Below are 24555 nucleotides of genomic sequence, written 5' to 3'. Positions count from 1 at the left end.
GTCCAACACAGATCAAACGACCCATTCTCATAACTGCAATAAAACTATAAATAGCATAACTTTTACAGGACTTCCTGTCTGACAATCTTTTTAAAAGCTTTCAACAAATAGTGAATGAAATAGAAAATACAGACAAAATGTAGACAACACTATACAAGAATTTATGGGAGAAACTTTAAGCCATGATGACCGGGAATTTCATAACCTTGAGTAATTATAACAGTAAAAACATAAGTGCATTTAATTCTCAAAAAGTCATTAAAAAACAACAAAGACAAAAGAAAGCAAAGGAAAAGAAATTTAAGGATAAAAGCAAACGACAAGATTAGCAAGAAAAGACTCAATAAATACTATGAATCCATTTAGTTGACAGAGAACACTACCAAGACTTAAATGTACATAATTTTTATGAACATATGGAACTGGATTTATCAAGGTTAGTTTTTCCTGTTTAATTCCTTAATTTTTTTTTATTATTTTTTTCTTCCCATGGTTGCATTTAATTCTCCCTAAATTCCTCATTTATTTTCAGTCCTTTTGTTCGTGCTGTTGGATTGGATGTATTAAGACATACCTACATTACTTTTATTTATATTTGTTTATGTTTTATATATTTATTTTTAGAGAGAGGGGAAGGGAGGGAGAAAGACAGGAAGAGAAACATCAATCAGTGGTTGCCGCCCACGCGGCATGGTCCGAAAACCCAGGCGTGGGCCCTGAGTGGGAATCTAAACTGCGACCCCTTGGTTCGCAGGCTCGCCCTCAATCCACTGAGACACACCAGCCAGGGCTACTTTCGTTTCATAAATTCTTTCGTTTCATAAATTACTTTAAGGTATGATAAAAAATATAAAGGATAGAGAAGTTCCCTTCTGCGGACACAACTCGGTTGATTTACGCACATTCTGACCCTTAGCACTCTCTCCACTAATCTCTGAACCAAGCAACCGCCGCAGCTGCAGAGCGGCTTCAACTCCTGAAGCTGTCTATCCCGCAGAGCCCGCTGGGAAATGTAGTCCTGGAACAAGCGGATTTCAGGGAAATGTAGTTCTGCGCGGACACAACGCCGTCGGGTGGTGTCAGCTCCGAGCTGCGGCCCCAAGGGGTAAGAGTGTGGGGGGAGAGGCAGAACCGTGAGGTTGCGGCCTGCGGTGGCCCCCGTGACCCTCGCTGCCCCGCGTCGAGCCCGGCGCGAGCACCTGCCGGCCCTGGAGCGGGTGCCAGGCAGGCCCTCCGGACGGCCGGGCGGCGCGTGCGGTTCCGGTCCAGGTGGGTGGGGGCCGCGAGACGCGCGGAGCTGGAGGGAGCTGGATGCGGTCGCGGTAGGGGACCGGCGGAGCGTACGAGTGAGTGCTAGGCGGCGGGACGGAGATGTGGGGGGCTCACGGCGGGCCCGCCCGTGGTAGCGGGACGAGGGACTGTGTGGAGACAGTGGAGCTGATTAAATCTGGGGACACTTGAGGGTAGAATCTGAGAAAACCAGTAAGTTGAGGCTGGGCAGGGAATTAAGTGGGCGAATCCCTAGGAGGGGCTCTAGGGGTCCTTCGGTGCGGTGGAGGATGTGGGGGCCCGAAGCAGCAAGGGCTGGTAGTGGGGGCGCCCCGGACGCTGCCCTTTGGAGTGAGGGGGACGCAGGCCGCGGGTTTGTTCGGGGGAACCGTTAGGCTCGATGATCGACGACCCGGATGCCTTTAGGAAAAATGGCGAGGCGTTGTGGGGCACCTACAAAGGGTATGGGGCACCGAAGGGTTGGGTGGAAGTTTTCATCCGCAGAGCGGCCTGCTGGGGCTGACAGCGTGGGGTCGCACCTGCCACCCTCCGTGTCCTGGGAAACAGCTCCCTGCAGAGATCCCCTTCCTCCGTGGCTGGGTCAGGCTCACACTGGCCCTCGTGTAACCAAGTGACAAGGCCAGACGCTGACCCTCCAAAGTCTTTTTTGCCAACTTAGTGATTAGTTGAGCTGTATGCCCCACTGACCGGTGAGGACCAAATGCTTGTTAACCCGCCCTAGCTGGGGGGGGGCGGGGGCGGGGGGGGGTTGGGTTGGGTTGGTTGGAACGTCGGCCCCCATACCAAAAGGTTGCCGGTGAGGATTAAAAAAAAAAATCCTTGTTAACCCAACTTCTCTCCTTCCCCCAGTTCCCTGAACTTTAGTCCCCGCTCACCTGGCTCCTCTAACCTGATTTACCCCTCTCTATATAAAAGAAACCAAAACACTCTGCGCGGAGCACCCCAGTGTTCTGCCTGTGGCAGTAGGCCCCACCCAGTAATCCTTTGGAATAAAATAGTTCTGTACTAAGTCTGCATTTGTTTTTTTATTGACTGATCCGTGGTTGATTTCTCAGCGGAAGGGACTGTAGGGGGGCCTGTGTAGTGTTTAGGGTCTGGTAATTGGGGCATCAGAGACTGCGGCACTGAGTGTCAGTGACAGAGAGCGAGATACTAGTTAATGGGTGGCCTTTTGGGGGTTTGAATGAGCTGACAATGGGGCGAGTAACTGGAGTCGTAGGAGGGGCTGGGGTACTGGGGTTTGTGCAGAACCAGAGGACCTTTCAGGGTGATGATAAGGAGAAACGGTGGGGGTACCACAGAATGGTGGGCGAGCACGTGGTGGATTGGAGAATTTCGGATGGGAATGGTTGAGGGGTCTGGTGTGATAAGAGACTGGGGACACCTTGGAGTTTAGTGATGGGAGCAGCAAGCTCTGTGAGAGCAGGGGTGAGCACCTGTCAGGGTGAGTGAGTGGGTGCCTGTGGGAGGGAGTGGTTGGAGTTCCGTGGGCTTCTTGGGGACCCAGTGGTTGGGGTTTCAGTGACTCACTTTTCAGCCAGTGAACAGACTCTGGAGGTTACTGTCCCGGGTCTGGGAAGCCCATGGTGGTGTTTCTTGGCGTCAGTGTTTAGAAGCCTGCAGGAGTCAGTGGTTTGGGGCCTGCAGGGGTGCATGGGCTGAGTGAGGGAGCCTGGGGGGAGGTGAATCAAGGGTCCCGTGGGTGTTGGCTTGGGGGCGGGGCTGTGGAGAGGCTTTGGGTTTCATTGATACATATACTCTTATGGATTGGATTTGTCACTTGGGGGCTGGCAATTGGGGACTTCGTTAGATGAGTTATTGGGGACCCACAGTGTGTGTGATTGAAGGTCTTGGAAGGGTGGACTGTGAAATCAATAACTGGGGCCTTGGGGGATGGGTGATGGGCACACAGGATGAGTGACAGTGGGCATGATGTTATGATTTCTAATATATATTTGGTCATTCAGATACTGAGGTCTTTGGGCATTTCCTCTCTGACGTGTTCTTATGAGGGAAATATCCCTGCGCAGTCCACGCCCGTGAAGCCCTTCTCTGGCCCCAGCTGTGGCTGAGTATAGGTGACCTGGTCCATAAGCAGTGAGGACAACAAAAGTGTTGGTATTTTTATACATCAAAACATAGTATTGTTTGTTTATTATGCTTATTTTAAATCTTGGTTTGTCTGTCCCAATAATTCTGCCTAAGGTGGTAACTGTTATGCAGTTTATGATCCTTTTAAAAAAATTATTATTTTTTTATTTTTTAAAGAGAGAGGAAAGGAGGGAGAAAGAGAGGGCAAGAAACACTGATGTGAGAGAGACACCCACAGGTTTCCCCTCGCACATGCCCCGTGGACAGAACCTGCAAACCCAGGCCTGTGCCCCAGCTGGGAATCTAACCCAGTGACCTCTCTATTCGCGGGGCGATGCCCAACCGACGAGCCACACCAGCAGGCAGTGTGTGACCTTTTAAAGGTGTTAAAAATAGTGGTTGTACTCAGTTATCTGGCTATTTGGCCTGTTAGGGAAATAATTAAAACCATGATCTGCAAACCCAGAAAAATTCTCCACAGAAGTAGAAGAGAAAGAACAGTTTTACTATTGAATCCCAAGTAAACCCGAGTGCGAGGAGCATTGTGAGCAGTGTGCGGAGGGAGTAAGTGGGGAAGGCTCTCCTTTGCTGTGGCCAGGTAGATGCAGCCCACCACGCCCGTTCTCAAGGTGAATGATCACTTGGGACACACAGTCCATCCTTAATTTACCAGGTGACTGGGATGGTCATCTGTGTGAGCTAATTGCCTTTATCCAAAGGAAAAAAATATTCATCCTTTCACATCATGATGGAGCTGGGTGCCAAGATCAGGCTGCTGAGGCTCCCGCCCTCCCAGAAACTGGGAGATGGCCCATCTTCCAAGAGATGGCTTCCAGGTCCTTAAGAAAGACTTTCACATTCTTGGACTGTTAAACTGGACAAGGCTCATGTTGCTTTGGAAAACATTAACATACATCTCAAAAGGGCAGGGGAAGGATTTGCAATTACAGATTTTTTAAAGTAAATGCTCTTTAAATAGGTATTGGGAGTTTCTTTCCCTTTTTTGCATGAGGGAGAATTAGGGTTGCTTTTCTTATTTTTCATTTACAGTTGCCCTTATAGGCCTCTGAGCTTGTATTTTCCTAGAGGTGTTAGCTACTTTCGCACAAGCTGTGGTACCTTGCAGCAAGGAAGGGCTGAGGCCAGGCCTTTGAAGAGAGGGGTGGGTCCCTGTGGAACCACTGGGCAGCTGAGTCCCTCTGCCTCTTCCAGCAGCTCCTCAGGTCAGAAGTCAGGGGTCCTTAGAAGGAAGCCCCAGTGGAGCATTTTCCCCGGGGAGCGATGGAAGCAGGGGGATGAGTCCAGGCCCCAAGGTCACTGGGCAGCTCTTGCCTTTTCGTTGGCTTCTTGGTGCAGCAGCACTTTGATCTGCCTCCGTTCTCCCTGGAGACCTGTGTCGGGGCTGCTCTGCCCCAGTGGGAGCCAAGAAAGAAGCAACGCGAAGGTTTTCTTAGGCCTCTTCTTACTGCCGTCCACTCTGGGCTGCCACGGTGTGCGCTCAGCTTCACCACAGCCTGTGTCTCGCTCTTGCCATTTATGTTAGTTCTCTGACCTCTGCTTCCCTCTTGCCCCAGAGCTGATTTGGGGGTGGAGAGCCAGCACCTCATGCTACTTCATCTTGATCTAGAAGCTAGTTGCATTTCACACCTATGCAAATCATTTGATTTAAGTGACCCCAGGAATGTGCTGGTTTGATTCCCAGTCAGGGCATGTGCCTGGGTTGCAGGCTATGTCCCCAGTTGGGGGCATTTGAAAGGTAGCCAATTGATGTATCTCTCACACAGTCCCTGTCTTTCTCCCTCCCCCCTCTATAAAAGTAAACAAAGTCTTTTTTAAAAAAGATGGTATGTTCAGACTTTGCTGAGGTGTCTGCAGAGCAGTATGAAGGCGGGGAGGCTCTGGGTGTGTTTGGTTGGCACTTCCAGGTGGGAGCCAGGGCTGCCGAGGGCAGTGTCAGGCTCAGCTGAGACCTGCGGTGGCTGCCGTTCACTCCTGCTTCTCATTGGGGCGCAGCAAACAGCTCCTCCAAGTTCCCAGTAAGAGAGAATGGAGATTTACTTGTACCATCTGAAATAAAATTCCCACTGCATCCCTAGGCCGTGCTCTCAGGAACAAGATGACTGAGGCGGGATAAGGAAGCAGAGGTCTCAGGGCCGGAGGTGCAGTTTACAGCCCTGAACAGAGGCCTTTCTCAGAGCGTCAGGACAGAGGGAAGGCTCAGAACAGCAGACTTCCCCAAAGCAGCAGAAAATGATCACGTCACAGGTGAGTTATCTGTTTATTCGCCACACCTTTCTTCTGTGGATGTGATGAGGCTTACAGGAATCTCTACGAGCAATAGGAGAGGGTTACGTATGTTTGGATCATAGCCAGAGAGAAGAGTGTAAACCCGGTAGGGATGTGGAGAAGCAAAATGGATGCAGAGTCGTACCCAGCCTTAAAGCTGGAACGCGGAGGGGTACAAGCAACGAGGCCCTTCACCGTCAGAGACGAGCTGCGAGCTTTGCTGAGCTGCTCCTGAAGCCAGCAGCGGGGACGAGCAGGAGCAGCTCCCAAAGGCAGAGCAGTTCCTCCTCCACCGGAGCAAGCCTTTCCTGACAGTTACATGGAGAGGAAACACGTCAACCGCTGTTGACGTCGCTGATACTGTGGACGGTGTCCTAAACACCAGTCCTAAAATAAACACATTCATATGGAAGGGTTCTTCCAGACCCCAGTGCCAGCGAAGGGCATGACTCTGGAGGCGGCAGAGTGCTGGTGCTCAGAGAACCAGCAGGGGGCGTGCGGGACACATGCTGCCGATATTCTAGTTTTAAGAGAGAACCTGAATCACCAGGCAGAGGTGATGGTTACAAAACTTCCAGATGGCCCTGTAACCTTCTCTCAGAAATGTTTTTGCTGCTTCTGTTGGAAAAAATCCAGGCACAAGGGTGTCTGCCTTCAGCACTGTTTCTTTACTTTGCTGACTCAGGAAACAGACTCATGTCCCTTCACCTTTCAAAGCCATTCCTACCCACTGAGCTTGCTTTCTTTAAAAAAATTCTGTTGTCTAAACCTATGCAGAATAATACCAACTTTTCCCCTTTCTTGGTGTGCAGTTAGGTCAGATGCCCAGCTGCCAGGTGTCGAAGTACCTGGTTAAAGCAATGGCTGAGGTGAAAGTAACTGAACCTTTCATCATGTACCGTGATGGTGCAGCCAGAGCCTAACCGAGGAGGCACCTAGCCCCCACGCATCGCCCACAGTACACAGGCCAGGGGTCAGGTGCATCAGCACAGATGTGGGGTCAGCCCACTTCCCAGGGATCCGCAGACAACGAGCTCCAGCAGTTTCACGGTCCTCGGTCAGGAGGAGGGTGAGGTGGAAGGTCCGGGAGCAGGAAAGTACCCGGTACTGAGTCAAAATGAGCAGTGACTTCAGGTCCTCCTCTCCCTCACCCTGTAAGGAGCTCTTGGCCAAAGCACCTGAGCGAGGCCTCAGATGCGGAGACCAAGGCTGCACAAGTTCATGACCAGCCAGGGTCCTGAGGCCCTGACTGCAGTGCCGTCCCAGTCTGCCCAGCAGGTCTGTGTCTAAGGACAGTGTCCCCTGGAGGCCGGCCAGGTAAAGCCTTTGTCATTGCCTGCGGATGGGCCTGAAAAATCCTGGTTTCTAGCCCACAGCCGGATTCCTTGTGTGAGTTTTAAAACATACAGTTCACGTACTCCCCATCACAGTCACAGTCCACCTCTGCAGACAAACTCCGAGTCTCACCTTCCTGCATCTCTGACCCCTGGCAACAACTGTCCTGTCTTCTGTCTCCAGTTCTCCTTTTCCAGAATGTTACCTAATGGAATCATGTTTTTGCAATTGATTCACATTGTTTGTTCCTTCTTCTTGCTGAGTACTTCTGCTGTTTGTCTTCCCTCTCCCATATCGACAAAATGTTTCCCTTTGAGGACTTTTTTCATCTGGGAAAACAACAACAAAAAAGTCACTCGGGGCGAGATCAGATGAATAGGAGGGTGGGGCAGGGGGAATCATGCAGTTTTTGGTCAAAGACTGCTGAACACTCAGATGGTGTGGGCAGGTGCACTGGTAAATCACCCATTATGAAATGCGCAAATTCGTATTTTGAAAGAGTTCAAAAACAAATTCACTTGAAGCTGAACGCAGCCTCTCACCACAACACCAGCTGGCACAGATGGGTTCCTAGAACACACACCTAGGATCTAGCGAGCGAAGCCTGTACTAAAGGGGCCCATTCTCCAGAAGATAATTCCGGGGTTTTTTGACCCCCTTGTTTGTGTTTACTCTTTCACTAATACCCCCTTGTTTAAACTACTGTGGCTCTACAGGAAGACTTGAAATCAGGTCATGTGAATACCGCAAGGTTTGGTTTTTTTTTTTCCAAATCATTTTTGCTGTTCTAGCTCCTTTGCCCTTTGTCCCCATGCCCTGTGTGTCCTTGTTTCATGGCTTCTGTAACACTATTGCCTCTGGCTCAAAAAGACAAAGTATTTGAAAACATGATTTTTTTCTTACTCATCTTTTTATTTATAGCATCTGTTACAGTTCCAGAACCCTTAAGTGCTCAATACCTGTAATCTAGGAGATAGCTAAAGGAGCTAGCTAGTTGTCCTCCTTGGGAACAGAACCACCCTGGGCGAGGAGCGTGTCTTCGATGCATAGATGGGACTTGGGTGTGACAGTGGCTGAGAAATGGTACTGGCCTTCCACAGGTAGAGGCTGGGCTGGCTGAAGGGCTCCCACTGCATGGGGCACTACGCTCAACTAAGAACCGTTCCCAAGTACCAGTGGCATCTTCCTTGAGAAACAGTGCTTAAAGACAAACTATTTCAACTTCTTATTCAATGGATATAGATGAATGGATTCATAATGATAAATATTTTATCTATCTATTTAAAGATTTTATTTATTTATTTTTGGAGAGAGGGGAAGGGAGGGAGAAAAAGAGGGAGAGAAGCATCAATGTGTGTGTGATTGTCTCTCACACGCCCCCTACTGGGGACCTGGCTGACAACCCAGGCATGTGCCCTGACTGGGAATCGAACTGGTGACCCTTTGGTTTGCAGGCCAGCACTTAATCCACTGAGCCACACGACCAGGGCATAATGACAAATATTTTAATAACATTTCTGTATCTCTCTCAATGTATAATACAAGATTAGGATAAGCTAACTATTGCTATGTAACAAACTACTCCAAACCTTAATGGCTGAAAACACAAAACACTCATCTGATGGTTTCTGGGGGTTAGAAATCGACTGGCGTCTTACCTGTTTGGTTCTGTAATCACGATGTTGAGAAGGGCTGCAGTCAACTCTGCCTGCAGCAGGAGGGGCCCCCTTGCAGCTCCCACAGAGGGTGTGGGCAGGCCTCAGCCCCTTGCCTCCTGGGCTTCTGCAAGGGCTGCCTCCCAGCGTGGCAGCTGGGTGCCCCAGAGGGAGCAAGAGCAGGTTCCCAGGATGGAGGTGCATCCTTCCCTCAGCTACTCTTACAGGTGACAGCTGTCACGTCCATCCTCCTCTGCTCAGTGGAAGTGGCTGCCCACCTCTATGGAGAAGAAAGCCTGCAGTCTACAGGAGAATCACTGAAGATATAACAGGGTTTATGCTTTTCTAGATCTCTTTTGAGGATGTGGCTGTGGACTTCACGTTGGAGGAGTGGCGGCTACTAAATCCTACCCAAAGGAACTTGTACCGAGACGTGATGTTGGAGAACTACAGCAATCTAGTGTTCCTGGGTAAGAGCATTCTTACGTGCGCGGTGTGTGCCCAGTGACTGGGGGCCTCAAAGGTTTTACTGGTTTTGGATTTAAGTTTCAGATGTCAAAGATTCTTTTGATTTATATACCAAATTTAGAGATTTTCATTCACTTGCTTTATTTTGTAGCCTTTGTAGTAAAATATTCTTCACATTTAAGAACTCCTCCATCCACGCAAAGGCGGCCAAGTCCTCTGTGTTTCCAACCAACAGGTCATCAAAGCATCAAACCTGATGCCGTTTTCAAGCTGGAGCAAGAGCCCTGGATAGTAAACGAAGAAATAGTAAGTCACCACTTCTCAGGTGAGAAATAATCAGGTGTGCGGCATACCGCAGAAGTTAAATCACAGGTTTCAGATGACAGGTTGGCACTCTTGAAATGTTACTTATAAAATTGTTTAAAGTCCTTGAGTCTTTAGAGTTGACTCAGGACTGGTGACATCGTTCTGCGTGAGTTGGAAAGTGCTCTCAGTCCTGGTCCCCACGTCAGGGTGCGTCCTGTGTGCGGTCGATGATGAGATGCACCCCGTTTTCCCCATCAGCGGCCAGTCTTTCAGGCCCTCGCTTCGGTGGACCAGGCCCTTGTTCCGGCCTCTGCGGCCTCCATCTCCTGCTCTCCTGCCCCACTCCAACCCGCCTGGCCAGGCTCCACTCCTCTCAGAGAGTCCACAGGTTTTTCTCATGTTAGGCGACACTGATGACCTTCGAGTTTCCTTTATTATTTTTCTTTTCTCCTTTGATTTTGTCAGATTTCCTTTTAAACCCACAGAGGGTAGGTGACTCCTGACCTCGGGACACAAACTGAATACCTTCCAGAGTGAGGTCCGCTCTTCCTGGCCTCTGTGCAGACTTGTACGGGACAGGCAGCTTCCAGGGCTTCTTTGTGGTGACTTGAGGTTTCACTTCTCTAAAGCTCCTCTTCATCCCGTCAAGCAGTCTGCTGGGTGTGAGAGCCCGTTACCTGCTGGGATGTTTAAACTCCGTTTGTGTTGAAGAGCCTCTCACATGGCAACGTCTACTTTCTGTGCCCGAAGATCGCGGTTCACTGCACTAGAACTGGTTTCTTCCTCGGTGTCTTCCATACGTTTTCTCTGCGTGAGGGCCTTCAAGTACACTATGGTTTCCCCATTCAGAACTGTTCCTCTTCAGTCTGAGCTCCTTCTTCACCTACAGTGAGTGTCCTTGTCTCAGCCTTTTCTGAAATCTCCGCCCATTCAGCCCTGTTTTATAGGAACCTGGGCCTGACCAGACATTGTATGGAATTCCCTAAGCAGGGACGCCTTACTGTGTTTTTCCACATAGAAAGATGGCAAGTGACTTCTTCTCTGTGCTCTGTGGAATGTGTGGTACATAATTACTAAATATTTCATTACTTGGTTGTTCTGGGGTGAGGTAAGGCAGCAACTTTCTCATTCATTAAATATTTATTTAGTACCAAGGTTTTTGCCTAAGCGAGTGTTTAATCTCACCAAGTGTTTCAGATTACAAATGTCCATGCACCACTCATGGATGATTAAGTCTGGGTTTGTGCAGTTTGGAAAAGCTGTGAAGATAGATTTTATGTTCTCCCGTTAATTCAGAACACTGGTATCATATGGAATGAGAGGATTTAAGAGAAAATGTGAGTCATTAAATAACCTTGAGAGAACAGAGAATTTTAATTTAGAAGAAAATGCAAAACTATAAAATATTCAGTACTTGACCTTAAAACACTTGTGTTAAAATGCAAAGTTTATTATCAAGGTTAAGCAGAAACAAACGCATCAGAAGTTCAGTGGGAGGTGAACTGTATCCGTCCTCAAGTACTGAGGGCTGTGTTCCATGTAGTGGGGGCATACCACCTGTAACTGTAAAAGACACTAGCGTTCAGGTTGCCTGTCACTACCCAATCCAATAAGCAATAACAGCGATTGAATCTTTTATGGGCGCTTTATTCAGATGGCAGGTGATCCGAGAAGATGGCAGGTTCATACCCTAACAAATCTTCTTCCCTTCTCTTTCGTGGCCAGATCTTTTATAAGGGGGTGGGGAGGACAAACAAGGGCAGTAAGGGCTTTGAAATTCAGGGAGGATTAGGAGTGAAGCTGCAGGATTTCTGTTCTCAGCAGTTAGCTGTTGCGGGGGGGTCACATAAGAGGCCCAGATGCCTCCAACTTGTCCCCAGGCGGTAATCTCTAGCCAATGCCCCAGGAGGTCAGCTGCTTTTCCCAGGAGCCAGGATGGGCCTTATCTGTAGTTATTGAAACAAAAGCTTAACATACACATTACGTGCTCGACTTACAGCTTTTTACCTTAAGCTAAAATTTTCCTGGTCTTGAGTCCCCTATCACACTGACAAATGCAAAACCGTTCCCCACCCTCAGGGTTTACATTCTAGTGTGAGAGACACAAAGATAATTACCTATTTGATAAGTACTGTAATGGAAATAAAAAGGATATTTATTAGTATGCCCATACTTTCAGCAGGGATTGGCTATGACCACTGACCACCAACCTCCGCTCTCTGTGGAGGATCAGCTGTGCAAGGGCTGAGTGTTGGTGCTCCCATGTGGTCTGTAGCTGTCCACTGGGTGCTCGGGGCCCTGGGGTTTCCCAGATGATGCAGGCCAAGGTCAGCCCCCACCTGTGTTCTGCCTGGGGCCACCTTTCCTGAGCTATAAAGCAATCTAAGACAGCTGCTACTTGTGCTGGGCTTGGAGATTCCCAGGCAAAGCCAAGCTGTGAATCTAGGCTGTCTGCTGCTAGTGCCAAGCCTGGGGCCACTTAACCAGAAGTATAGGAGCTGTGAGGGCTCCCTGAGGTTGGCTGTTGCTTGTTTCAGAGGATTTAGGAAGTTGTGCAGTAAGAGCTAAGACCAGCCATTCATATGGAAAAGCAACTCGGGTGGGGCGGAGTCTCAGGGGATCTCCAGAGTCAAACAGTGGAGCAAACAGGGTCAGCCAGGTTGATAGAGTGTCGGATATGGCACCACTTGCTGACCCTGTGGCTGTGCCCTCCTTTCTGTCTGGGAGAAAGCTGTCCCCCAGCTCCCACCTTGATGCCAGACACGTCAGTTCCTCACTGTAGGCCACTGGTGCCTTTCAAGCTGCTACCCTGGTGTTAGAGCTCAGAGGAGTGAGTCTAAGTGCCTGTGTGGGTTCTTTAAGAGGAACTGCTTCAGACTCCAGAAGTTTTTCACCAACTCAGTCCCTGCTGGTTTCTGCAGCCAGAAGTTATGGGGGCTTATCTCCCTGGCACTGGAACCCTGGCCTGGGGACCCTAGTGTGGGGCTGGGACTCCTCACTCCTGAGATATCCCTCCTAAATTTTTATCCTCTACATGTGGGTGTGGGACCAGCCCGTTCCACCTCTACACCCCTCCTACCAGTGTGGATGGGTGTGGTTTCTTGAATTCCATAGTTGTCAGACTTCCATTCAACTCGATTTCTGATGGTTCTGAAATGAGAACCATCACATGAGTGATGGCTGTTCTATATTTTAGTTGTAATTTTGATGTGGCTTTGCGAAGAGGAGACCCGTCTGCCTATACTGGCATGTTGACCTGAAGTCCTTATTAATATTTTTGAAAAGAAAAATTCACCTGGCTGGTATAGCTCAGTGGATTGAGCATGGGCTGCAAACCAAAGGGTCACCGGTTTGATTTCTAGTCAGGGCACATGTCTAGATTGTGGGCCAGGACACCAGTGGGGGCCATGTGAGAGGCAACCACACACTGATATTTCTCTCCCTCTCCCTTTCCCTCCCTTCCCCCGTCAGAAAATAATAAATCTTAAAAAAAAAAAATATGATAAAACTTTAAAAAAAGAAAAAAAATTCAGCACCTACCTATTCAAAAACCAATCGCAGTCAAAGCCATATTTATACAGCAGTTTGCACGTTGAATTTTGGTGATCTCCTTCCTGTTTCTTTGCCTGCATGTCAGTCTGAGTTTATTTGGCGAAGTAACATAAACATCTAGAACCTGAATTTTCTCGTCTCTAAATGGGGGTTTTAACACCTACTCAGAACCCTTTGCGGTCCAGCTGCTCAAATCATAAAGCTCTTGAAGCCAACTGAAAATGCAGCTCCAGTCAACCTTTCCTCGGTACTCCTTCCCTCCAACCTGGTCCTTCTTCCCCTTCTTCGCATCTTTGTTCTTTCTTTTTCTGTGTTCGGCTCAGTTCCTTTGCCGTTCATTTCTGGAAGTCAGAGCGAGTGTCACAGGCTTCACACCACGTTTTGGACAGGCTGCGGCCCTTTCTGGAGGCTCCAGGGGAGCCTCCCTTTTCTTGCCTTTTCCAGCACCTTTGAGATCTTGCCAAACCTTTCATCTTGCAGAGTACTTCCTGGAAATGCTACTTCACAATAGCTAATGAAGAACCTCATCCTAACGTAAACAAACCTTCAAAAGATCACTTCAGCACTCTCCCTCTCTGGAGCACACCCAGCCTTTCCCATCCCTGCCTCGTCTTCTCTGCAGGCCTGCTCGCTACCTCTGCCTTTCCCTCTCCTGGGCTCTGAGTGCCCTTCTTTGGTCTCTAACTGGTTTCCTTGGCCCGTTTCTTCTACAGCTCACTTTTACTACCTCTGTAACTTTCCTAAACTTTCTTTTATAATTTGGAAAGAAAACATCACTTTAAAGTAGTCAATATATGGTCATATTATGGAAATTACAAGTAATTGTACTTATTCTATCTTAATGTTATGCAAAGATTCTTGTGGTTTGGAATAGTTTCCATTGATAGCATTATATATAGATTCAATACATAATAGGTAATAGATTCAATTTATAATAGATTATAGATTCAGTTAAAATGTCAAGAAACCTAAATAAAAATGTTGATGCTGAGCTCTGAAGAACTCCTGGATAATTCCAAGAAGTAGCTCTAAGGATGGTACACTGACATCAGTGATTCAGGTCATGATCTTGAATGAAAATATTTTTTTAATGTAATGATAATACAGAAAACTAGTATTTCTACTCTTTCATGTAAAGTTGATATCCTACATTTACTGTGCATTGTATTCAGTATTTCTTCCTTTAAAACATTTAACAATATGTGTAATCTTCCTCTCTTTGGACTTGTTATTCTCAGTCTTCCCTATATTGTAAGGCTTCTGATAGTGGATGTTCACCTGTTTTCTTCCCTGATCTTCTGCTACTACCAAGTTTAAGTAAATTAACTGCCCTGGTATTTCATTAGAAATTGCTCCAGTCTTTTTTATCTTATGATCACTGTTCCTTGAATATCTTTCATCTTTCCTTATTTAAAGTTTTGTGATTATAAACCATTGTAATTTTTAATATCTATTTTCAATTTTTGTTTAAAAATTTAATGCCTAATAGGTAGACATTGTATTTGGGAGATTTTGTTGGTGGGAGGTGGGGCACAGTGGGGACTGGGATCCTAGGCTCCAGTTCAGAAGTTTTGTATAATAAGCATAATCACGGGGGGATTTACACAGTATGGTTCATTTTTTTCCTTTTTAGAAGAACTCTGGATAGATCATAATCTCAGAATGTGGCACCGAGATAATGGAGACAAGCTTAAAAGCATGGAGAGAGGCCATGAACATGATGTTTTGGGTAAAATATTTCATTCAAGCATTAACTTTGTTCATTTAGGAATGAGACTCCATAAACGTGGCACCAGTGAAAAAAATCTGAATCACCCTCTTGATTTTCTTCATAAAAATAATCGTGGAGGAAGGAAACTTGAGCTCAACAAAAAACTGTTATTCTATATGAAAACTGACAGAGCCCATGGTGGAATAAAATACTGTGATGGCAATAAATGTAGAAAGAGCAGCAGCAAAGAGTCATGGCTCATGACAAACCATGTAACACACAGAGGAGTCTATCTGTGCATGGAATGTGGCCGAGTTTTTAACAAGAAGTCACAGCTTGTTGTGCATCAGAGAACTCACACAGGAGAGAAGCCCTATGGGTGCAGCGAGTGTGGGAAGGCCTTCTCCCAGAAGTCCCTGCTCACTATCCATCAAAGGACACACTCGGGAGAAAAACCGTATGGGTGTGGTGAATGTCCAAAAGCTTTCAGTAGGAAGTCACTGCTCATTTTACATCAGAGAACACACACGGGGGAGAAGCCCTATGGCTGCAATGAGTGTGGGAAAGCCTTCGGCAGGAAGTCACAGCTGAAAAGACACCAGAGAACCCATACAACAGAGAAGCCCTATGAATGCAGTGACTGCGGGAAAGCTTTCTCCCAGAACCTAAAGCTCATTGCACATCGGAGGATGCACACCGGAGAGAAACCCTACACTTGCAGTGACTGTGGAAAAGCCTTCTTTTGGAAGTCTCAGCTCATTACTCATCAGAGGACTCACACAGGGAAGAAACCGTATGCGTGTGGTGAGTGTAAAAAAGCCTTCAGCAGGAACTCACTCCTCATTAGACATCAGAGGATTCACACAGGGGAGAAACCCTATGAATGCAGTGAATGTGGTGAAGCCTTCATCAGAAAACCACAACTTATCAGACATCAGGTAACTCACACAGGAGAGAAGAATTACCAGTGCAGTGACTGTGAGGAAGCCTTCTTTAAGAAGTTAGAGCTGATTCGACATCAGAAGCTTCACTTAGGAGACAAGCCCTATGCGTGTGTGGAATGTGGGAAAACCTTCTTTGGGAAGTCACAGCTCCTTACACATCAGAGAACTCACACTGGAGAGAAACCTTTTGAATGCAGTGAATGTGGGAAAGCCTTCACCCAGAAGTCCAGCCTGATATCCCATCAGAGAACTCACACAGGTGAGAAGCCCTATGAATGCAGTGAATGTGGGAAAACGTTCAGTGAGAAATCAAGTCTCATTCACCATCAGAGAACCCATACTGGAGAAAAACCCTTTGAATGTAGTGAATGTAGGAAAGCTTTTGCCTGGAAGCCGCAGCTTCTTAGGCACCAGAGAATACATACAGGGGAGAAACCCTATTCATGCAGCGAGTGTGGAAAAGCCTTTGTTCAGAAAGTGCAGCTCATTAAACACCAGAGAAATCACACAGGAGAGAAAGCCTATGGATGCAGTGATTGTGCAAAAGCTTTCTTTGAGAAGGCACAGCTGATCATACATCAGAGAATTCATACAGGAGAGAGACCCTATAAATGTGGTGAGTGTGGGAAGTCTTTCACTAGAAAGTCACATCTTATGAGGCATCAAAGACTTCATACAGGAGATAAATACTATGGGTGCAATGAATGTGGGGCTACTTTCAACAGGAAGTCACAGCTCATAATCCACCAGAGAAATCATGTCAGGTAGAAGGCACATGAGTGCAGTGAGCGTGGAAGGCCTGCTAGCAGACACTTTGCCTCCTGATTTTTCTGAGGACACAGAGCACAGGAATCCTATCAATGCAGTGACTGTTAGAAAAAGTTTTATTGGAAAGGCAAGTGTCACTAAACAGAATTCAGAAAGAGGACATTTTTTGGTAGACAGTATAAGAAAGCCTTCTCCCAGAAGACACAATTTATTACACATTGATAAGTTATCTATCAATATTGTGATAGTACAGAACCTTTTGATTAAAAGTGAAAGCTCATTAAATAGTTAGAAGACCTAAACAGGAGGAAAGCTGTGTAGTCACAGCAAGTGAAAGATGGCAAGTGAGGATAACTCTCAGTGTAGTAGAGAACGTGTGCGCAGGGGAATACTGAGTATTAGAGATTTCATAGGGAGGAGGAGTCCTAATAATCTGAGGACTTTGTAAGCATGATCCTATTGAAATAATACTATAAAGAGGTTGTGTTTGTTGCATACAAATTATATAAAAGACGGTCATTTTTCAATGGTAGGTGTGTTTTAAGTGTGAAGACTTCTTTCTGCCATGGTGGTAGAGCAAGGAATAGATGAACTCTCTTGCCTTAAATAGCTATAAAAAACCTGTACAGTATATATCAAATAATGGTTTTTAGACATGACAAGCACAGGTTTGTGACCTGTGGTAGGAGGAGGACAAAGTGGTGGCAGTTTCCAGGCTGCAGTTCAGGGAAGGTAACAGACACCATAGTGCTGAATTGAGTAGAGCTGCTGAGTTGGCATTTGGGGAAGCCACCATAGCTAGAATTTGCAAGGGGAAGTACTGGAAAAGAGGGAGCTTCTTAGGGAGAGGACTACAGAAATCTGCAAGGCATCCCCTGGAGTCTTTAGACTTAGTACCAATTTGCATATCTGTGAAAAGAAACTTCCTGAAACCAGATAAAGTAGGACAGAGAGAAGGAGGCTAAACAGTCCCTAGAATTCAGTGCAGGGCTAGGAACAGTTCCCACCAGCCAGAGTGGGAACAAGTTTTAATGCACGGCGCACCATGCAGAATCCCCAGCAGCCTGCTGCCTCAGTGGTGACAGTGACTAATGCTAGATTCAAAGCTACTCTGGGCCCACAGTGTCTGGCATCCAAAAGCATACTGGCATGCAAAATAGTAGGAAAATGGGACTGGTAACAAGTAGCGATCAGTAGAAAGAGACCTAGAAAATACTGAAGCGATTGGAATTAGTACACAAAGATGTTTGTATAGCTATTATATAGAGGAAAACATGAATCTGATGAAACTTGAAGTCAGAGATATATTTTTAAAGCCCAAATGGTACTTCTCAGGATGAGAATAACATCTTAAAATTTAAACATAAATGGTGTAATTAATAACAGATTAAACACAGAAACACAAAAAATAATGAGCTTGAAGAGTAAAAAACAAAAACTATCCAAATGATGTACCCAGAGAGAAAAGACAGAGGGAAGAGAACGGGGAGTTGGCTACAGTGTGTAACATACGAGTGACTGGAGTCCCAGGAGAGAAGAGAGAAGACACAAAAGAAAGTGTTTGAATAAGTAATAGCTGAAAAAATTGCATATACATGAAAAGTATATCTCCACATATTCAAGAAGTTCAGAAACACAAAACAGAAAAAAATAAAATAAAATCATGCAATGACACCATGTCAATTGAATGAAAACCTGTGTGAACAATAGTTAAGAACTTGAAGGAAAAAGAAGGCATGAAGGGTGACAGCAAACTTCTGGTCAGAAACTATGCAAGGTACAAGACAGTGGAGTCACATCTGTATATTACTGAGGGCACGAAAAAACCTACAGTAGAGTTCTATTACCCATCAAAGATGAAAGCAAAAAAAGAATTTTCAGAAAAACAAAATCAAAGAGAATTTATATCTGGCAGACCTGCCTTCAAGAAACATTAAAACAAGGTTTTGGTCAGCAGAAAAATAACAGTGGAAATTTGGATCTGCAGGAGGAAGGGAAGAGTTCTAGAAATGGTGAATATATGGGTAAATATAAAAGATATTTTTTTTATTTTAAAATCTTAAAAGGTAACAGCCCTGCCTTTGCTGGTGTGATTCAATGGATTGTTGGCCTGTGAACAAAAAAGGTTGCCGGCTTGATTCCAGTCAGAGCACATGCCTGGGTTGTGGGCTGGGTCCCCAGTAGCGGGTGTAAGAGAGGCAACTGATCAATGTATCTCCTGTGTGTCAATGTTTCTCTCCCTCTTTCTCCCTTCCTCCCTCCCCCTCTAAAAAGAAATAAAATCTTTAAAAGTAAATAAATAAAAGGTAATGGTCCTGCTTATAGCCACAGCAATGACAGTGTATTTTAGGTTATGATCTACTTAGAAGTGACCACAATGGTGTGTAAGTAGGAACCTTTAAAAGCAGCTGAATAGACTGCATTGCCTGAATCAGAAACCTGTTTGCTCAAGGCTCAGTGTGACTTTGTATTTGTAGCAGCTGCATGAAGTTGTTCTATGTGCTGTGGATCTGTACATGTGCTGACTGTTCTCTGTGTCTCCTATCCATTTTCTTGTCCGCTCTGTGTCCCAAGGGCTGTCCCCCAGGGACTGCTTGGCTAGGGTTTCTGCTTAGGTCGAACATGGGAGGTACTTATATGAGATGAGCCGGTGGGAGGCAGAGGCTGGAGTGTTTGCTTGTCTCTTCTGCTGGCGCACAGTTTGGCAGCATCTCTCCCTGTGTCACTGCAGCTCCCAGTGGGAGCCTCAGCTTTAGTTTGGGACATCCCTCTCCTTGCTCTTCAGACTTAAGGGTGATCACTGCTTCTCGCTGCTTCACCTGGTCAGTTTCCTTAATTCTGAACACGCTGTAAATAGTCCCTTTATCAAATGTTCTTCAGCTAGTATTCTGAGTACGTGTTTAATGATGAGCATCAGTTACTAGTATTTGTGTCTCACGGGGAACAGATGGACATCTATCAAGATTTTCCTCATTAAATATCAATATTTTGTGTTTTAACAACTCAGTAAAAATTACAACAAATATCAAAGTGTTTTTCGTTATAAACAGAAATGCTCAGAAGGTTGCCATCTGCTACATACGCAGGTGGTCTGGCCGCTGTTACCATTCTTCAGTAATATCACCAAAATATTTATAACATCTCATGCTACCTCTGGGTTAGCCAAACAACTTACAAGAAAGCAGTTAGTATGTTAATTATGTATGTATAAGAAAAAAACGATAACCTACCACTGAGTGAAGAAAGGAACGACGGACTGTACTTCCCAGTACTCATTTTTAAAAACTGTGCTGTGCAATTAAAAATCCTCATTCCATATTCTGCTGTTCTTATTCTGTACAATGCATGCAGTCTGTAACCACAGACAAGATTTTCATTTCTGTAGTCACAGTTACTTTGGAGAACCTCCCCAAAGGCTCCACACCAGTTCCCATCACAAACTATGTCAGAACATCACCATTGCTCAGATCAAACCCAACCTGCTGCCCTCACCACCTCGTGAAGCCCAGTGAGTGTGGGTGCAACAGAAGCCTGGCACCGATAGCACCGTCCCGTCTGAGTCAGACACCTCTCAGCCATCTCACCTGCCTCCTCTCACCAGCTCACAAGCCTCGTTGGAAGGGAGAGAACTGCCATCCAGCTACACGCACAGTAGTGTCTTCCAGTTTGTTCTGCATCTTAATCTGCGTGTTGAAGGAGCTTCTCATGCAGGTTTTCCATTTTGTGTCAGTCTGGGAGGCACCATTCACAACACTGTCTGGGTTAATCCAATTTGGTATCACTCTGGCCCCGAGTTTATGGGATCAGCCAGCAAGTGAAACAAAAATTCTGAGGCTTGGGCTTAGTTGGAATAGTGTGGTGACAGCCCTCTGTGACCATTTCGCTGTCATGGTGCTGTGTGATCTATGCATGATAATAAAGTGGTTCCCACCGTCAGGATCCTTCCCACCCCCTTTACAACACATGGTGAAGGGAAAAGCTATTCTCACTCTCACTATCTTAGGAAACTTTATTTATCTCATGATGTCTGTCTGCAACTTAGAAGCAGGCTGTGCAGCAGCTCAAAAGAATGAAATGCAACTGAATTACCACTAAAAGTGCTTTCCCCTACATTGGTGTTTCCTTCCATCACCTTGTGGACCTTAAATGTAGTCAGTTTGTCCTGAGGCCAAATCTGTGGGTTTGGGGTGCCATCTGATCGTTCCTTCTCTTCTTTGTGGGGTCTTTGCAGTTTGGGTCAGTCAGTACTCACGGTATCCAGGTACTGTTGGCATCTTGTCACTGAGGCTTGCTTATAGAATTCTAAGATTAAATAAACACAGAGCAACAAATTTACTTAATACCTAAATCATTCTATCTAGGTATTTATCAACATGTAGAATGTTAAAGGTGCTCAACAAAGAGAAGGTAGCTATAAAAGCAGTCACTGCTGAGATGATAGGAAGAGAGAAATGTAAGTGAGAAATATTGTCCGAGGCTTAAAATAGTGTCCTCACAGCTTAGCTGTGCTAAGAGTATAATTTCCAAAAAAGTAGAGAAGAGGCACAGTGTGTAAGTGCAGCTGCATGCATGCTGTGCCTTCTGAAGACAAAGGTCTGGGTGGGACTGCAGACAGTTAACAGTTAGAAACGCCCCTTGGTATTACCTAACTCAAGACTCAAACAGGTGGGCAGTGTCTTGCCAAGGATCACTTAGTGGCAGGGGAAGTCCACATTCCCAGGCCCAGTGCTCTGCCTATAGGACACACAGTTGTCCTTGGCTTTCGTTTTGTCTGAGTGCCTTCCACCTCACTGGCACACACACAGCCAGGTCCCAGCTTTGATCAGTGCTTGAGTGTGGGTGTTAAACTGCATGTTGTTGCCTTGTTGAGAGGGTTTCTGATGGAGGGAATGAGAACTCACAAACTCTGGCATTTGTGAATGCAGTGGCATCTTTCTGTGTGTGGGGTGGGGGTGCGTGTGCTACATTCAGCTCTGTGCTCAGTGCTTTACTTTTTTTAAAGCTTTTAGCTCAGTACTAACTCTGAGGTGCTTTGATACACCTCAAAGGTCACTCGGTCACTCGGCTACCAAGTAGCAGAGTTGGGTTTGAATCCCATCTCCCTAGAAGTGAGGCACTCTTTATGATACTACTATTAATTACTCTAGTCATCCCTGTTTAAAATGGCTATTTTCTTCAAGTAGCTCAAAACTTACATTTACATTATTTCACAGACTAAAGCCTGAAAGGACTGAGGGTCTGGAAAAGTCAGAAGCACAAGAGGCATGTCTCATTTGCATTACTAATTATTTTACTACTGTGTAGTTTTTGACAGATAAAGCTTTTTGGATCTCCAGTTTCCCAATCTGTAAAATTAAAACAGGACCTTGGAGTGGTCTTACGGTGTCTGATCCATCCTGTTCTGGGCCCATGAATCACAGCCCACCTCTCCTTCCTGCGAGTGTGATTGTCTGACCCACTGACCAAAGCCATGTTCTGTCCTTCCGGACACAGGGAGTGCCCAGGTTCTGAGCATGTGGCTCAAATGTATTCACCAAGACTGTATAAAATGAGTCCTGGAGAGCAGTGGCCTCCCTTTGGATTTGAAAACTGGAAAGTGGGGCAGCACTTGGTCATCCTCCCTACTTGTACAGGGACCCTATCTTCAGGATGAAGGGTTCCGAGACCTAAAATGAAGCAGAGAGAAGCAGAAAAATGAGTATGCAGAAAAAAGTCCCGATGATGTCCTTTGAGGTATGATCTGTCCGTTTTTCATGATTGTCCATTGACTAAAGAATGTATTCAACTAGCAGATGTTTTCTTGTTTTTATATAATGCTGGCTATAGAACAAGACTTACTATCAGTTAGATAGGTCGATGTTTTAAACAAAATTGGTTGCATGCGAAATACAGTCTGAATAGCACTGAGGAAGAGAACTCAGCACATTCACTGCATTGCTGAGGTTAGATGGCGACTCCACCTGCGTCTTCCTTTCTTCATGGCTGCAATCCCAGTCGTCATTGGCGCCATTTGCCTTTCAGCAATGGGATTTTATTTTTGCTTACATCTTAACAAGTATGTCCCCTAATTTCATTACCTGGTATTTCCACAGATATAGGAATTGAGATTTTCTTTTTAAAGATTTTATTTATTTACTTTTAGAGAGAGGGGAATGGAGGGAGGAAAAGAGGGAGAGAAACATCAGTTTGTGAGGGATATCAGTTGCCTCTCACATGCCCCCAACCCAGGACCTGGCCCCAGCCCAGGCACGTGCCCTGACTGGGAATTGAACCGGCAACCTTTCAGTTCACAGGCCGGCACTCAATCCACTGAGCCACACCAGTCAGGGTTGGAATTGGGGAGGTTTTTTATGGGCTGCAGAATAAGTTTTTATAGGAAAAAACTATATTATCACCTTTCCACCTAGTACTTTACTAACTGGTAATCATGCGTGCAGCCGGAGCTGTGGTCCTGACTCAGGGCTCGGGAGAAACCTGACTGCTGCTTTGATTGCACCTTTTCCCCACGTTGGGAAATTTCTTATCTGCACACACAAAATCCCCTCCAACTACCCTTAACCCGGCCCCTTCGCCAAGTGACATGACGTGAACATAAAAACTTTATCTTCTTTCAGTGACTCACCATTTAGTCACTACATTTTAAATTCATTCAATAATTTCATTGTTACAATCAGTAGAATGCCTTCCTTCACCCACAAATTGTTTGTTTGTTTTTTTTGTGAGGCTGAGAAATGGATTAGATAAGCAGGCTGAAGCTTATTAAGCTTCCAAGAGCAATGCCCAAAGCTACACTGCAGACCTGGCAGTTTGTAAAAGAAGGAATTTTTTTTTAATCACTTTTGGCCTACCACCAGGTTGCAGAAAAACTTATCGCCACCATAAGATTACCAATGATACCACAAAGTGACAGAAAAGAAACCTGCAAGAAAATTATGGCCACTCACGTGGTCCCCCTGCATCTTCAAATGGAAGATTCAGTTACATACACTGAGTTATTGAATGATTTGTGAGCAGAAACTTAAGAGTACTACACACATACATACAATGGATTATTAGCTATGAAAAAGAATGAAAGCTTGCCATTTGCAACAATATGGACATAGAGAGTATTATACTAAGTGAACCAAGTCAGAGAAAAACAAATACCATACGATTTCACTAATACATGGAATCCAAAAAAACATAAATGCACTTCAAAGGTACAGAGAACTGATTGGTGGTTGCCAGAGACAGGGTTTGGGGGATGGTTGAAATGGATGGAAGGAGTTAAAAGGTAAAAATTTCTGGTTATAAAGTAAGTCATGAGAATGTAATATATAGCAAAGTGAGTGTAGATAACGATACTGTATTGCATAAAGTTGGTAAGAGAATATATCTTAAATGTCCCTGTCATATGAAAAAAATTATAACTGTATGGTGATGAATGTAACTAGACTTACTGTAGTGATCCTTTTGGAACACAAATAAATACTGAAACAATATGTTGTATACCTGAAACTAATAAAATGTTTCTTGTTGATTATACTTCAATTTTTTAAAAACTACTATATGTAACAAAATGAGATTCGTGTAAACAGTCATATTCAAGATTACTGATTAAATATAAACTTAGTTATGGTAACTAACATATAAGTGACTGAAACAACCTTGTATTTTATTTAAAAGTGGTGCTGTGTTATGGATGTATCTGTGAGCTTATAAATGAAGAGCTTTCCCCAAAAACCATTAATTACATTCAAGACAATTCACCATGGGAAGTATTTTTTCCTTATTATAGAAATCACAAACATACAGTATGCAGGGTAACACCATCAATGCCTAAGTACCCACTAATTATAGATGTAACGATAGCCTCATATTATTCTTTAACTAAAAGCATTTTAAAGAAAATTGTAACAATGATGACATCTCATCCCTAAGTAGTACTGTCTCTAAAAAAACATTTTCCTACGTAACCACGATACTGTAATCACACCCAAGAAAATCAACAATGATCTCATATTGTCCAATGACAATAGAAAGCATTTGTCAAGGACTTACTATTTTAAAGGGGGAAATTACTCTACCTGGGATACAAGTTGGGGGTGGCGAGAGATATGTAAGCATTTAATTATCTAGAATCGTTCCCGTGTGATTCAACAAAAAGAAG

At 45.3% G+C, this 24555-nt stretch overlaps 1 protein-coding gene across 3 annotated transcripts; it reads left to right on the top strand.

Moving 5' to 3' along the window:
* The first annotated feature begins 1037 nt into the window (after positions 1 to 1037).
* On the top strand, positions 1038 to 23925 carry ZNF605 (zinc finger protein 605). Of its 3 annotated transcripts, none has more exons than XM_045841977.1 (5): positions 1038 to 1105; positions 5478 to 5646; positions 9007 to 9127; positions 9361 to 9450; positions 14617 to 23925. In XM_045841977.1, the coding sequence occupies exons 2-5, from the start codon at positions 5632 to 5634 to the stop codon at positions 16404 to 16406; spliced, it is 2016 nt and encodes a 671-aa protein (XP_045697933.1). In that variant the 5' UTR covers positions 1038 to 1105; positions 5478 to 5631; the 3' UTR covers positions 16407 to 23925. The 3 variants fall into 3 exon arrangements, with proteins under 3 accessions (XP_045697933.1, XP_045697927.1, XP_045697942.1); XM_045841971.1 differs by lacking the exon at positions 1038 to 1105 and adding an exon at positions 1122 to 1269; XM_045841986.1 differs by lacking the exon at positions 1038 to 1105 and adding an exon at positions 1285 to 1346.
* Positions 23926 to 24555: the final 630 nt, after the last annotated feature.

Source organism: Phyllostomus hastatus, unplaced genomic scaffold, assembly GCF_019186645.2.
Source record: "Phyllostomus hastatus isolate PE091 unplaced genomic scaffold, TTU_PhHast_1.1 phas_contig_1162, whole genome shotgun sequence".
NCBI classification, from domain to species: domain Eukaryota; kingdom Metazoa; phylum Chordata; class Mammalia; order Chiroptera; family Phyllostomidae; genus Phyllostomus; species Phyllostomus hastatus.
Note: the sequence above shows the minus strand (reverse complement) of the source record. Positions and strands in the feature narration are given on the sequence as shown.

Bases quoted from the DNA above. Each gene is read 5' to 3' on its own strand.
- ZNF605 (XM_045841977.1), top strand. The intron at 9,128-9,360 runs GTAAGAGCATTC...TCCAACCAACAG, and splicing joins CAGCAATCTAGTGTTCCTGG to GTCATCAAAGCATCAAACCT. The intron at 9,451-14,616 runs GTGAGAAATAAT...TTTCCTTTTTAG, and splicing joins AGTAAGTCACCACTTCTCAG to AAGAACTCTGGATAGATCAT.